This window comes from Heteronotia binoei, chromosome 1 (assembly GCF_032191835.1).
Source record: "Heteronotia binoei isolate CCM8104 ecotype False Entrance Well chromosome 1, APGP_CSIRO_Hbin_v1, whole genome shotgun sequence".
NCBI lineage: Eukaryota > Metazoa > Chordata > Lepidosauria > Squamata > Gekkonidae > Heteronotia > Heteronotia binoei.
Genome location: NC_083223.1, coordinates 262356337 through 262369051, shown reverse-complemented (window position 1 = coordinate 262369051; position 12715 = coordinate 262356337). Strand labels below are relative to the sequence as shown.

The window sequence follows — 12715 nt, the reverse complement described above, 5'->3', positions numbered from 1 at the left end:
ATTTAAAAGGTGTACAGTCCCTTTAAACGTGAAGGCCAGAACTCCCTTTGGAGTTCCATTATGCTTGTCACAACCTTGCTTCTGGCTGCACCCCCCAGTGTCTCCTGGCTCCACCCCCAAAGTCCCCAGATATTTCTTGAATTGGACTTGGCAACCCTACCTCCACCTCAAAACTTCAAACCTAGGTATGTCCAACAGGCTTTGGATTGTGACCACAGCACACAGGGTTAGGATACTTAAGCCTTCTCCCTCTACCGTTTTCCCAACCTGAAATGCTCCAGGGAGCTGCTCTTTATCGCACTGGGAAAACTTAACATGTAATAATAACTACACGCAAGTATTCCCCATCTTCCTGGGACTGTTCCAGGTTGGGAAACTGGGGGGAGGGGCTTTAAGAATCTGGTTCTGATCTGAATCAGACCCTCATGTGCCCAGAGTTTCCAGTCAAGAGCTCACATTTCATGCCTTGCCAAAAGGCCTTGTGGTGGCTATGTATCCACCCAGCCTGAGGACTTTGTAATTTGCAGATTGACCCTTGGACTTTTTTTTTGTAGCAGGAACTCCTTTGCCTATTAGGCCACACACCCCTGATGTAGCCAATCCTCCTGGAGCTTACAGGGCTCTTCTTGCAGGACTTACTTTAAGATCTTGCGAGTATTGGCTACATCGGGGGGGGGGGGGGCATGGCCTAATATGCAAAGGAGTTCCTGCTACAAAAAAGCTCTTGTTATGGATTATCTGAATGCACCATCCTGGTTCTCACCCAGTAGCAACCTCATGGGAGCCATCAGCAATGGCTGATGTAGGGTTGCCAAGTCCAATTCAAGAAATATCTGGGGACTTTGGGGGTGGAGCCAGGAGACATTGTGGGCGGAGCTGAGAGCAAGGGTGTGACAAGCATAATTGAACTTCAAGGGAGTTCTGGCCATCACATTTAAAGGGACTGCGCAAACTTTTAAACGCCTTCCTTCCATAGGAAATAATGAAGGATAGGGGCACCTTCTTTTGGGGCTCATAGAATTGGACCCCCTGGTCCAATCTTTTTGAAACTTGGGGGGTATTTTGGGGAGAGGAACTAGATGCTGTATTGAAAGTTTGGTGACTCTATCTCAAAAAACAGCCCCCCCCCCCTGAGCCACAGATACTCGCAGATCAATTCTCCATGATTTTCTATGGGAATAAATCTCCACAGGGGATAATAGAGTTCCCAGCAGACATTTCCCTCCCCCGCTTTCTGACAACCCTGAAGCGGGGGGAGGGCCTCCAAACCGGGGGATCCCCTGCCCCCACCTGGGGATTGGCAACCCTAGGTTGATGTGAAAAAGATGCTGGACTGGAGGGGCCACAGTTTTATCCAGTAGGCCTCTTCTTATGTTCTCTGTGTGCCCCAAGGTCAACGATGGTGAAATACAAACCATACACATTAAAAATCAAACAAACTAGAAGAACCATATCGGTAGCCACCCCCCAATAAAATTATTAGGAGACGCCATAGCATTAAGATCAGGACAGTCATGGAACTAAGTCATACAAGGAAAACCCTGAATGGTAACAGCAGAAAGATCAAGAAGATATCTGGAGAGGCAGGACAGAAAGATGCTAAATAAATAACACAAAACCAGACTCGAGAAGCTGTTGTGGAATGAAAAAGCAGGAAAGAAGATGATAGAAGATATTGGATTTATATCCTGCCCTCCACTCCAAATCTCAGAGTGGCTCACAATCTCCTTTATCTTCCTCCCCCACAACAGACACCCTGTGAGGTGGCTGGGGCTGAGAGAGCTCTCCCAGAAGCTGCCCTTACAAGGACAACTCTGTAAGAACTATGGCTGACCCAAGCCCATTCCAGCAGCTGTGAGTGGAGGAGGGGGGAATCATACCTGGTACTCTCAGATAAGAGTCTGCCCACTTAACCACTACACCAAATTGGCTCTCAAAACTTGGAAGAGAATATAGTGGAGGAGAACACAAAAGCAGGGTCCTGCTTCGAATCCGTTCCCCCTCCTGGGCTTGTGAACCCCAGAGGGGGTACCAGTCCCTGGGAATTAGCCAAGCCATCCCCTGCTGCGCCTTGGAGCTGTCTCAGTTTGCCTGCCCAGCGGCTGCTCAGGTGGCTTGCTAAAGAACCAGCCCTGGGAAAAAGTTAGCCAATGCCTGGAGAGAAGAAAAACATCTTCCCCTGGGGCTGAGGTTTCCAGCTCTAGATTGGGAAATACCTGGAGATTTTGGGAGCAGAGCTTGAGGAAGACAGGGTTTGGAGAGGGCAGGGCCTTCCACAGGGCCCAGAAAAATGCCAGGTGATTACAGAGCAGCAGTTTGGGCCAATTCAGAGACAACTCAGAAACTGACATGAAGTACCCTTCCAAACACTAACATCTGCTGCCCGATCCCATCCTGGACTCACCCTGACCTCTGGCGTCCTCAGAACGGCTCAACAAGCTACCCCTGTCGAAGTGGTAGCAAATTTTTGAGCCGCACCTCAGTTGCCTCTTAGGCGTCTGGACGCGAAAGCACTAGGGTTGCGAAGTCCCCAGCGTTGCCTGGCGTGGGACATTCATGCTAAAAATGAAAAGTCAGATAGGAGTCCAGTAGTACCTTTAAGACCAACCAAGTTTCATTCAGAATGCAAGCTTTCGTATTCATGCATACTTCATCAGACACTTCTTCCCTGAATAAAACTTTGCTGGTCTTAAAGGTTCTATTGGACTGTTTTATTGCTTCAAACCAACACGGCTGCCCGCCTGGATCTATTCTTCCAATGCGTTTCTAATAAATCTCTGTCACATCCTTCCAGATGTCTCGTCTCTTTCGATATCTAAAGTGCCGCTACCTGGCATCAGATCCAGGGTTACGGGTTGCCAGATCCACATCTGATAACTCCCACATCCAATTTGCCTATCATGACCAGGGTTACGCACCGTTTATGACGAGCCAACTAACAAGTTGCCTTCCAGCTATAGTTCAAATGGCATTATCTAACTTCATTATTTATTTTTTTTAAAAGCATCCCGCTTTCGATGTGTTAATTCCTTCCCTTGCACTCCTAACTCTGTCTGATGTTTTCCCTTCGACTGCCAAATCCTGCTGGAGCTGTGATTCACATATCCTGTTGATTTATAAAACAAAACAAAAACTTTTGCATTGATTTGAAGTGCTTTGAGAGCTTTTCAGAGACAAAAATCTGACAGTCGCTTGAAGAAACCTATTGCGTGTGAAGTGCTGTAAAGTCGCTTTCGACTTCCGGCAATGTTATGAATTAATGCCTCCCCCCCCCCCACTCCAAGTCCTCTTTCACAGCCTTGCTGAGGGCCGTGAGTTCCTTGATTGAGTCAATTTATCTGTTCTTGGGTCTTCTAGTAGGACTGCTATTTGGTCCTGATACTCCATTGGACCGCAGGTTATTCCAGAGTCAGTTTGGTGTAGTAGTTAAGTGTACGAACTCTTATCTGGGAGAACTAAGTTTGATTCCCCACTCCTCCACTTGCAGCTGCTGGAATGGCTTTGGGTTAGCCATAGCTCTTGCAGGAGTTGTCCTTGAAAGGGCAGCTGCTGTGAGAATCCTCTCAGCCCCACCCACCTCACAGGGTGTCTGTTGTGGGGGAGAGAAGATATAGGAGATTGTAAGCCGCTCTGTCTCTGATTCAGAGAGAAGGGTAGGGTATAAATCTGCAGTCGTCTTCTTCATCATCCGAATTTTGAAGCCATTGTATTGCAAATAAATCAGATAAATCTTGGGAATAAGGTAGGCTGACCAGAGATGTCCTCTTTTGGGAGGACCTGGCTTTTATTTTTATTTTTTTGCTGTCTGTCCTCTTTTGAGCTCTTTTAAAAAAAAAATGATGGAAAAGGCGACTTTTTGGGTTAGGAATAGATAGATAGTTGCAATGATCACAGCTTAAATAGGAGGGGTATTTAAAATGAGATTTGCCACAGGGATCACTTGTTTGATGTAGTCAGTCGGGAAATATTTCTTCTTTTTTGCTTTAGGGCCTAGAGATCAGGTAGCCAAGCTTTGTTTCTAAGACTTTGCTCACTTGGTTTTGCACTCTGCAGAGGCAAAATTAGGGTTGCTAGCAGGGGTGGAATTCTAGAAGGAGCTCCTTTGCATATTAGGCCCCACATCCCTGATGTAGCCAATCCTCCAAGAGCTTACAAAAAAGAGCCTTGTAAGCTCTTGGAGGATTGGCTACATCAGGGTGTGTGTGGCCTAATATGCAAAGGAGCTCCTGCAAGAATTCCACCCCTGGTTTCCAGCCTCCAGGTGGGAAACAGGAGAAGCTGCACTTCCGTGTGCAATGTCTAAGCAAACTTTTAAAGAAATAAATACCAATTACAACAAAAAACTAAGATTCCTTAATAGTGCATCGCAAAAAATGTACATTTCAAAAAGACAGAACATCACATATGGACGGGGAGAGGACAATCAAGCCACAACCTTGCACAACAGTTCAACAGGTAAGTCCAGTTTCCTTTTCTTTCCTAGGTTAACTGTCCACTCCTCTTGCTGCATGAGACTGAAACGACGGACTTCAGGACGCAAGAAGAACAGAGAACTTCTGTCCTGAAAAATTCTTTGCTGTGCAATAAATCTTTCAAAATCCTCTCTAAAAGCTGAACGGGCCCTCCCGGGACATCTCCCAGTGGAGAGCCAGTTTGGTGTAGTGGTTAAGTGTGCGGACTCTTATCTGGGAGAACCGGGTTTGATTCCCCACTCCTCCACTTGCACCTGCTGGAATGGCCTTGGGTCAGCCATAGCTCTGGCAGAGGTTGTCCTTGAAAGGGCAGCTGCTGTGAGAGCCCTCTCCAGCCCTACCCACCTCACAGGGTGTCTGTTGTGGGGGAGGAAGGTAAAGGAGATTATCAGCCGCTCTGAGACTCTTTGGAGTGGAGGGCTTTATCCAAACTTCAAATACATGACAAGGCAATTCCAATCGATCCAACACTTCAAATTCTTACACTCCCCAAAAGGTTTCAAGATTGAAAGTCCCCCCTGGTCCCTCCCACTGTCTAAAAGCACTTGGCAAGTGTCAGGAAAGGCACCTGGGTGTGTGCACCGTGGCTCCCATGGGTACTACATTGAATACCCCTGGTATGCTGCCATGGGAAAAGAGGATTGAAATGCTTCAGTAAATAACACTGTGTCTGCCTGGCACAGTTTTGAAAAAAAGGCTCTGGCTTCTTTGAGTCATAAGCAACTTTCAAAGCAAAACATCGTACTTCAGAATTAAACTAATGGGGGGGGGGGTGGATTCTAGCAGGAGCTCCTTTGCATATTAGGCCACACACCCCTGATGTAGCCAATCCTCCAAGAGCTTACAAGGCTCTTTATTGTACGCTGTTGGAGGATTGGCTACATCAGGGGTGTGTTACCTAATATGCAAGAGTTCCTGCTAGAATTCCACGCCTAAAACTACATATCTTTAGAGCAGGGGTGGCCAACGGTAGCTCTCCAGATGTTTTTTGCCTACAATTCCCATCAGCCCCAGCCAGCATGGCCAATGGCTGGGGCTGATGGGAGTTGTAGGCAAAAAACATCCGGAGAGCTACCGTTGGCCACCCCTGCTTTAGAGGATTTCTAGGGTTGCCAAGCCTGCGTTGGAAAATACCTGGAGGCTTTGGGGTAGGATCTAGGAGACGGCAGGGTTTGGGGAGGGGAGAGGCCTCAACAGGGTACAATGCCCTAGCTGATCTCTGTCAGCTGGAGATCAGTTGTAAAAATTGGAAATATCCAGGCCTCACCTGGAGGCTGGCAACCCTATCAAATATCTGGCCCTTCTTTCATGGAGCTCAACCTTTCTTCACAGAACTTGGTCTCCAGACCCCTCACCATCTTCGTCGCCCTCCTCTGGACCCGTTCCAGCTTGTCTATATTCTTCTTAAAATGTGGTGCCCAAAACTGAACACGATACTCCAGGTGAGGTCTTACCAGAGCAGAGTAAAGCGATCCCATCACTTCACGTGATCTGGACACTATACTTCTGTTGATACAGCCCAAAACTGCATTTGCCTTTTTAGCCATCACATCACACTGTTGACTCATGTTCAGCGTATGATCCACTTGACCCCTAGATCCTTTTCGCACATACTACTGCTAAGACAAGTCTCCCCCATTCTATAACCATGCATTGGATTTTTCCTACCTAAATGCAGAACTTTACATTTCTCCCTGTTAAAATTCATTTTATTGGTTTTAGCCCAGTTTTCCAGCCTGTCAAGGTCATCCTGTATCCTGTTTCTGTCTTCTTCTGCGTTTCCAACCCCTCCCAATTTAGTATCATCTGCAAATTCATATTATCTTCACAACAACCCAGTGAGGCAGGTTAGGCTGAGAGGGAATGACTGATGTCTGATGTCACCCAGCAGTGTTTCCTGGCAAGGGTGGGGACTTGAACCCAGGACTCCAGCTCAACCCTGCAACCAATGTACACAACGCTAGGTCTATTTCTTGTTTCCAGAATTAAATCAGTAATCGTCGACTGCAGGGAAAATAAAATTACTTCTGCAGTTGTAGTTCTAGCAAAAGAAAAACAACAGCCGTATGGAAAGAAGGCTTAATATATGCAGTAAAAACATAAATAATCACTGAATGCATCAGAAGTTACTCTGTTGCATCTCAATGGTTTTGCAACTCAGTGAGGGGAATGGCAACATGGATGAGTGAGGGGGTGTTGTGAGGTTTTCCTACAGGCTAATCAGATTAAGTGTATACCTCTATGTTTTTCAGGGATAAGATCTTGTACTGGTTAAGTTCTCAATGTACAAGCACCAGGGAGCCACTGAATTTCTGTTTTCAGTGGGATTTGGAACTGTGGACCTCTGCTGACCAAATTATGAATGAATGAAAGGCAACAACTCTGCTTTGCTGCAAAAGGGACAGAACTGACAGAAAGCTGCCATTCAGTCTGGCATGCTGCCCTTACTAAGCCTCCCTGGAACCCCCGATGGGGCTTCTCTCCTGCCATCCTGTAACTCCCCCCCCCCCCCCGCCATGCCTACTCATTGCTGAAACAAAAAACATTGTATAACGTGGAGAATTGTAAATATCACATCAGGAGGCTTAAAGTTAGGGCCCCTTTCTGCTCCACTTTGCCAACATTAGTTGCTTACAAGCTGAACATCTGGGAAGGCGGTTTCCTGTCCTCTGATTCTTCCACTTGATAAGTAGTTTTGTGGAAACACAGATCCTTGTGTCGTTATTGCCTAAACCTGCCCTGAACTGAAATTGCTACCTAGCGTAATCAAGGGCTACAATAATTCGCTAGGAACCAGCAACCTGTTTTCCAGCTCCATCTAACAATTAAAATTAGGGTACAGCAGACACTCCAACTGGCCTTGTTTACAGTGAACCTATCCTGATTTTCAGGTTCCTGCCCCTGATAGATCTCAGCTCCTCTTTCTATCCTATGAAAGGTACAGAGTCCACAAAGGAGCACCTCTATATACCTGGGCTTCCCCCCAAGTTGAGAAACCTGTTCCAAAAGAGAACCCCGAGTGTGATATAGCCCCAGTCAGATTCTCTGCAACAAATTTAATCCGTTTGAGCAGTGCAAGCAGAAAGCTGGATCTTTAGAATAAGAAGAAGATATTGGATTTATATCCCGCCCTATACTCTGAATCTGAGTGGTCACAATCTCCATTACCTTCCCCCACCAAAAAAAAAGACACCTTGTGAGGTGGGTGGGGCTGAGAGAGCTCTTACAGAAGCTGGCTTTTCAAAGACAACTCCTGCGAGAGCTATGGCTGACCCAAGGCCTTTCCAGCGGCTGCAAGTGGAGGGGTGGGGAATCAAACCCGGTTCTCCCAGAAAAGAGTCCAGGCACTTAACCACTATACCAAACTGGCTCTCCTTTATAGATTCTTCTCTCTCTTTACAGATTCTTTGACCCATTTCTGTGACTTTTGACTTTCCATTTTTTAAAAGTTTATCTTCTAGGGTAAGAGATTTTAGGAAAAGGAGATACCCATTAAATTGACAACTACATGAACAAAGCCAGAGTTGGGAAGACCTGGGTTCAAATTCGTCCTTCAGCCAGAACCCTGATTAGGTAACCTTAGGTCAATGATTTTTCTCTTAAACTAGCCTACCTTACAAGGTTGTTGTGAAGGAACAGGGCTGTTGCATGGAGGTTCAGGGGAGGGCCAGGCAAACAGATGGTTAAGAAGGATACACACCCACCAGGCATAAAGGAACAAGCAGGCACAGCGCCACCAGATCTGGGCTCTGCCTGTTGGTAATCTCTGATTGTCAGTCCGTGGAAGTCCCCCACACACACACACATGGAACAGCAACAAAGGGCAGCAGTAGCCAAACTGATGAAAGCCAAACAGATGGACAAAGGGTAGAAAGACACAGGGAAAACTATTTATGAAGTTGGTGGCCTTTATGAATTCTTGTACACTGCAGCAGCTTCTAGACCAGGGGTGGCCAAACTTGCTTAACTTAAGAGCCACATAGAATAAATGTCAGATGTTTGAGACCCACAAGACATGAACGTCAGATGTTTTGAGGGAGGGAGGGAGGGAGGGAGGAAGGAAGGAAGGAAGGAAGGAAGGAAGGAAGGAAGGAAGGAAGGAAGGAAGGAAGGAAGGAAGGAAGGAAGGAAGGAAGGAAGGAAGATAGATGGGATGGAAAGGTGGAAGGAAAGCAACTTTAAATGTATTATCCAAGCTGCCGGCTGGCTTGGCTTTGAATACAAACTGAGAGAGGTCACTATAATGGATAACACAACAAAAAATGCAAACTAGTGACCAATTTACTAAGAAATGTATAGAAACCAGTCCAAATGTCCAAAACATGTACATTCAAGTCCCAAAGTAGTGTGGTGACAAGCCAAGAAGCCTCATACTGAGCTGTAGCCGATGTGAAATTGCTGTTGGAGACGCTCTGCATTCCCTTTTTTAAAAATTATGTAAAGAATCTATATAATTGAATCAATATTGGTCCCAGGTCTGATGAAGACTGGAAAGAAACAAGTACTTAATCAATTGGTTTGTCACTTGAATGTACATGTTTTGGACATTTGGACTGGTTTCTATATATTTCTTAGTAAATTGGTCACTAGTTTGCATTTTTTTTTTTTTGGCTGACTTGGCTTGGCAAAGTGATTTAAAGAGAGAAATGCCTTCTCCAAGCCAGCCAATAGGGCAGTGGGGGCTTTGAGAGCCACACAATTTGTGTGAAACAGCCACGTGTGACTCCCGAGCCTCAGTTTGACCACCCCTGATCTAGACTGAAGCAAATCCAGATTTTTGTACTCGTCGTTCCATTTAATACATATGCTCTGTGTATGCTGTTTGCCCTGACCTGGATGGCCCAGGCTAGCCCGACCTCATCAGATCTTAGGTCTGCCCCATTTAGTGCTTGGATGGGAAACCACCAAGGAAGTCCAGAGTCGCTATGCAGAGGCAGGCAACGACAAACCATCTCTGTTCATCGCTTGCCTCGAAAACCCCATAGGCTTGGCATGTCCTCTGTGACTTGATGGCAAAAAAAGTGGGGGAAAGAAATGAAACGCGCTGTTTGTATCTCATCGGATGAAAGAAGTGGCTTGTAGGATCCGTTCTGCTGTTGGGGGCGCTTTCCCCCAGTGCAAAGATATGGGAGATCCAACCCGTTCATTTTCCTTGTGGTAATGATCAAATGATAAAAAAAATAAACAATCCCTGCCACCTTATTGCTCATGAACACCATCTCCAAAAGTGTACTGGGAGCATCATCTTCCTCATATCCCTTCTCAAAACTAACCTTTCTTGCTATCGCAAAGCCCTCGAATGTAAGTTCTCGATCCTTCATTCCTCTAGCTGCAGCTAAGCTTAAGGAAAAGGATTTGTATTTGCTCCTATTCAGTCCCTCCCTCCTTTATCTGATTCTCCTCTTCCCTCCCTTTGCCCCCCAACCCTCCCCCGCCCCCAAATCCATCAATGAACATATGAAGCTGCCTTATACTGAATCAGACCCTGGGTCCATCGAAGTCAGTATTGTCCACTCAGACTGGCAGCGGCTCTCCAAGTTGCTGTCTGCCTTTTCCACAGTGTAGTCCATCTGGGCAAAAAGTACATTTCCAATACAGATCTGAACAACGACGCACGCACGTATTTGTAACAAAATAAGAAAGAAAAAAGCTTTAAAAAGCCAAATAAATCCAGTTGCACCTTTAAGAATCTAGTCTAACAATCCACGTTTGCGACTGGAAGCTCCTTGCGGGCAGGGAACTCTGTCCACTGACCGAGCTTTGCAAACTATCATCCGCTTGAATATCCCTGTAGAAGGTCAAATTCTGAAAGAAAAGATTCCCAGGAGAAGAGGCCGTACCTGAAATGATACACAGCAGCACGAACCGAAAAAGCCTCTTGTGGGTCATGACCGGCAGGTGGATCTCGCTGTAAAGATGGGGAGAGATTGTCAGGTAGATCCCACGCAGGCGGCCGTCTGCCAGAGGCACTGAGCACGTCTGGAGAGGCTCTGCTGTTTTGATCTCTCAAACACGCTCAGTCTCTCCCGGCAAAGATTCCTTTGGGTTGACTGAGGGAGGTGACGGAGCACCTCGGAGCTGCAAGACGAGCCACTCACCCATCCCAGTTTCCTTCAAACTCGGTGCACGCCGGCCAATTAGGTCATACTTTCATCTCAGCTCTTGCCCTGGCGGATGCAGGAGCTCTGAGTCCCGTGCCAGGATATGGAGAGCAGCTTGGGGCATGGCCTGAGGGCTCTGGGTAAGCCCAGGGGGGATATTTCACAACCCTTTTGAGTCTGAGCAGGGCTGGATCTGGGGGAGGGCAGAGGGGGGTGCTTGCCCTGGGCACCAATGGAGGGGGGGGCGCCAAATTGGGTATGGAGCCCATAGGGAGTGTAAGATAGAATGGCCCATAAGGGGGTGCCATTTTTTAATCCCTCCCCCCTCAAAAAACATGTAGATTCGGTCCTGAGTCTGAGCATCCAACCCTCCTGCAGCACTGCAGACTGCTTGGAATGAGGGAATCTTTGGTTTGACTTCCAAAGCCTTGGCTGCTTCAAAGCTAGAGATTCTTTAGTCTGACATACAAACCTGGCCTTATAACAAATCAGAGCATCAATCTAAACACTGACTTTCTCACTGTTGCCAACTCTGCAGGGTCTCATCCAGACACCTTCCCCCCCCCCCAACTTTGTGACCTATGAGTTTTTAACTGGAGGCAATGGGAACTAAGGATGTCAGCAAGCTAGGAGAAAAATATCATGTCCCTTGAACAGAGATTTAATGGGAGCCAGCCTGGTGTAGCGGTTAGAGAGCATCAGACTAGGAAAACCAGGTTCGAATCCCCACACTGTCATGGAAGCTTAAAGGGTGACCTTTGGCCATTCATATCCTCTCAGCCTAACCTACCTCATAGGGTTGTTGTAAACAGGGCATTGTTTATCGAAAAAGCCCAGCAGGAACATATTTGCATATTAGGCCACACCCCTGATGTCACCATTGTTATGCACATGGCTTTTATTTGCATATTAGGCCCAGGGCTCTTTTTCTAGCAGGAGCTCCTCTGCATATTAGGCCACGCCCCCCAGATGCAGCCAATCCTCCTGGAGCTTACAGTAGGCCCTGCACTAAGAGCCCTCTAAGCTCCTGGAGGATTGGTTACATCAGGGGGCATGGCCTAATATGCAGAGGAGCTCCTGCTAGAAAAAGAGCCCTGATTAGGCCACACCCCCTGATGCCAAGCAAGCCGGATTTATATTCCGCCCTCCACTCAGAGTCTGAGAGCAGCTTAAGTTACAATCTCCTTTATCTTCTCCCCTCCCCCCCCCCCCCCACAACAGATGCCCTGTGAGGTGGATGGGGCTGAGAGAGCTTTCCCAGAAGCTGCCCTTTCAAGGACAACCTCTGCCAGAGCTATGGCTAATCCAAGGCCATTCCAGCAGGTGCAAGTGGAGGAGTGGGGAATCAAACCCGGTTCTCCCAGATAAGAGTCCGCACACTTAACCACTACACCAAACTGGCTCTCTTTGGAAGTCCCTTCGCATGTAGATCTGTCTGTCTTGCTCTATCGGCAGGGCCAGCCCTAGACTAGGCAAGGCTAGCTTCTGGTGCCCTTCCCCCGCACTGATAACAGCACCAAGTCACATGGGGGGTACCCAATTTGGTGCACACAGAAGACTAGCGCCCTAGGCAATCACCTAGTTTGCCTAGTGGAAGGGCCAGCCCTCTCTATCAGGATAAATCCAGGTGGGCAGAGGTGTCAATCTGAAGCAGTAGAACCAATGTTGTTATTGTTGGCTTGCTGCTAGCTTGACATTGTTGTTAGGCCTTTGCCTATGTCAAAACATCTCCGTTCAATCGTATGCTAATTTGCAGTACACATGTAGAGGCGCCTGCCTCTATATATGAACTGTTACCTTTCGTTCCAATGTGTCATTCCAATGTGCTTGCACACAAAAGCGCATACCTTGAATAAGACTTTGTTGGTCTTAAAGGTGTCGCTGGACTCGAACTTTGTTCCCTCTATCGGTGCCTTCCACCAGCAGGTGAAAACTTTTGTTGTTATTGCATCTAACATACCCCCTATCAGGGCTTTTTTTTTGTAGCAGGAGCTCCTTTGCATATTAGGCCACACACCCCTTATGTAGCCAATCCTCCAAGAGCTTGCAGGGCTCTTAGTGCACGGCCTGCTGTAAGCTCCATCAGAGGGATGTGGCCTAATACGCAAAGGAGTTCCTGCTACCCAAAAAGCCCTGCTCCCC

General features: G+C 47.2%; 1 protein-coding gene across 1 annotated transcript in view; it reads right to left on the bottom strand.

Moving 5' to 3' along the window:
* Window positions 1-10396, bottom strand: part of LOC132580992 (V-set and immunoglobulin domain-containing protein 8-like) — a 42945-nt gene extending 32549 nt beyond the window's left edge. The window contains exon 1 of the mRNA XM_060252037.1: window positions 10313-10396. Within this exon, the coding sequence (XP_060108020.1) occupies window positions 10313-10361 (49 nt within the window). The 5' untranslated portion in view covers window positions 10362-10396. The remainder of the gene's footprint in view (window positions 1-10312) is intronic.
* Window positions 10397-12715: the final 2319 nt, after the last annotated feature.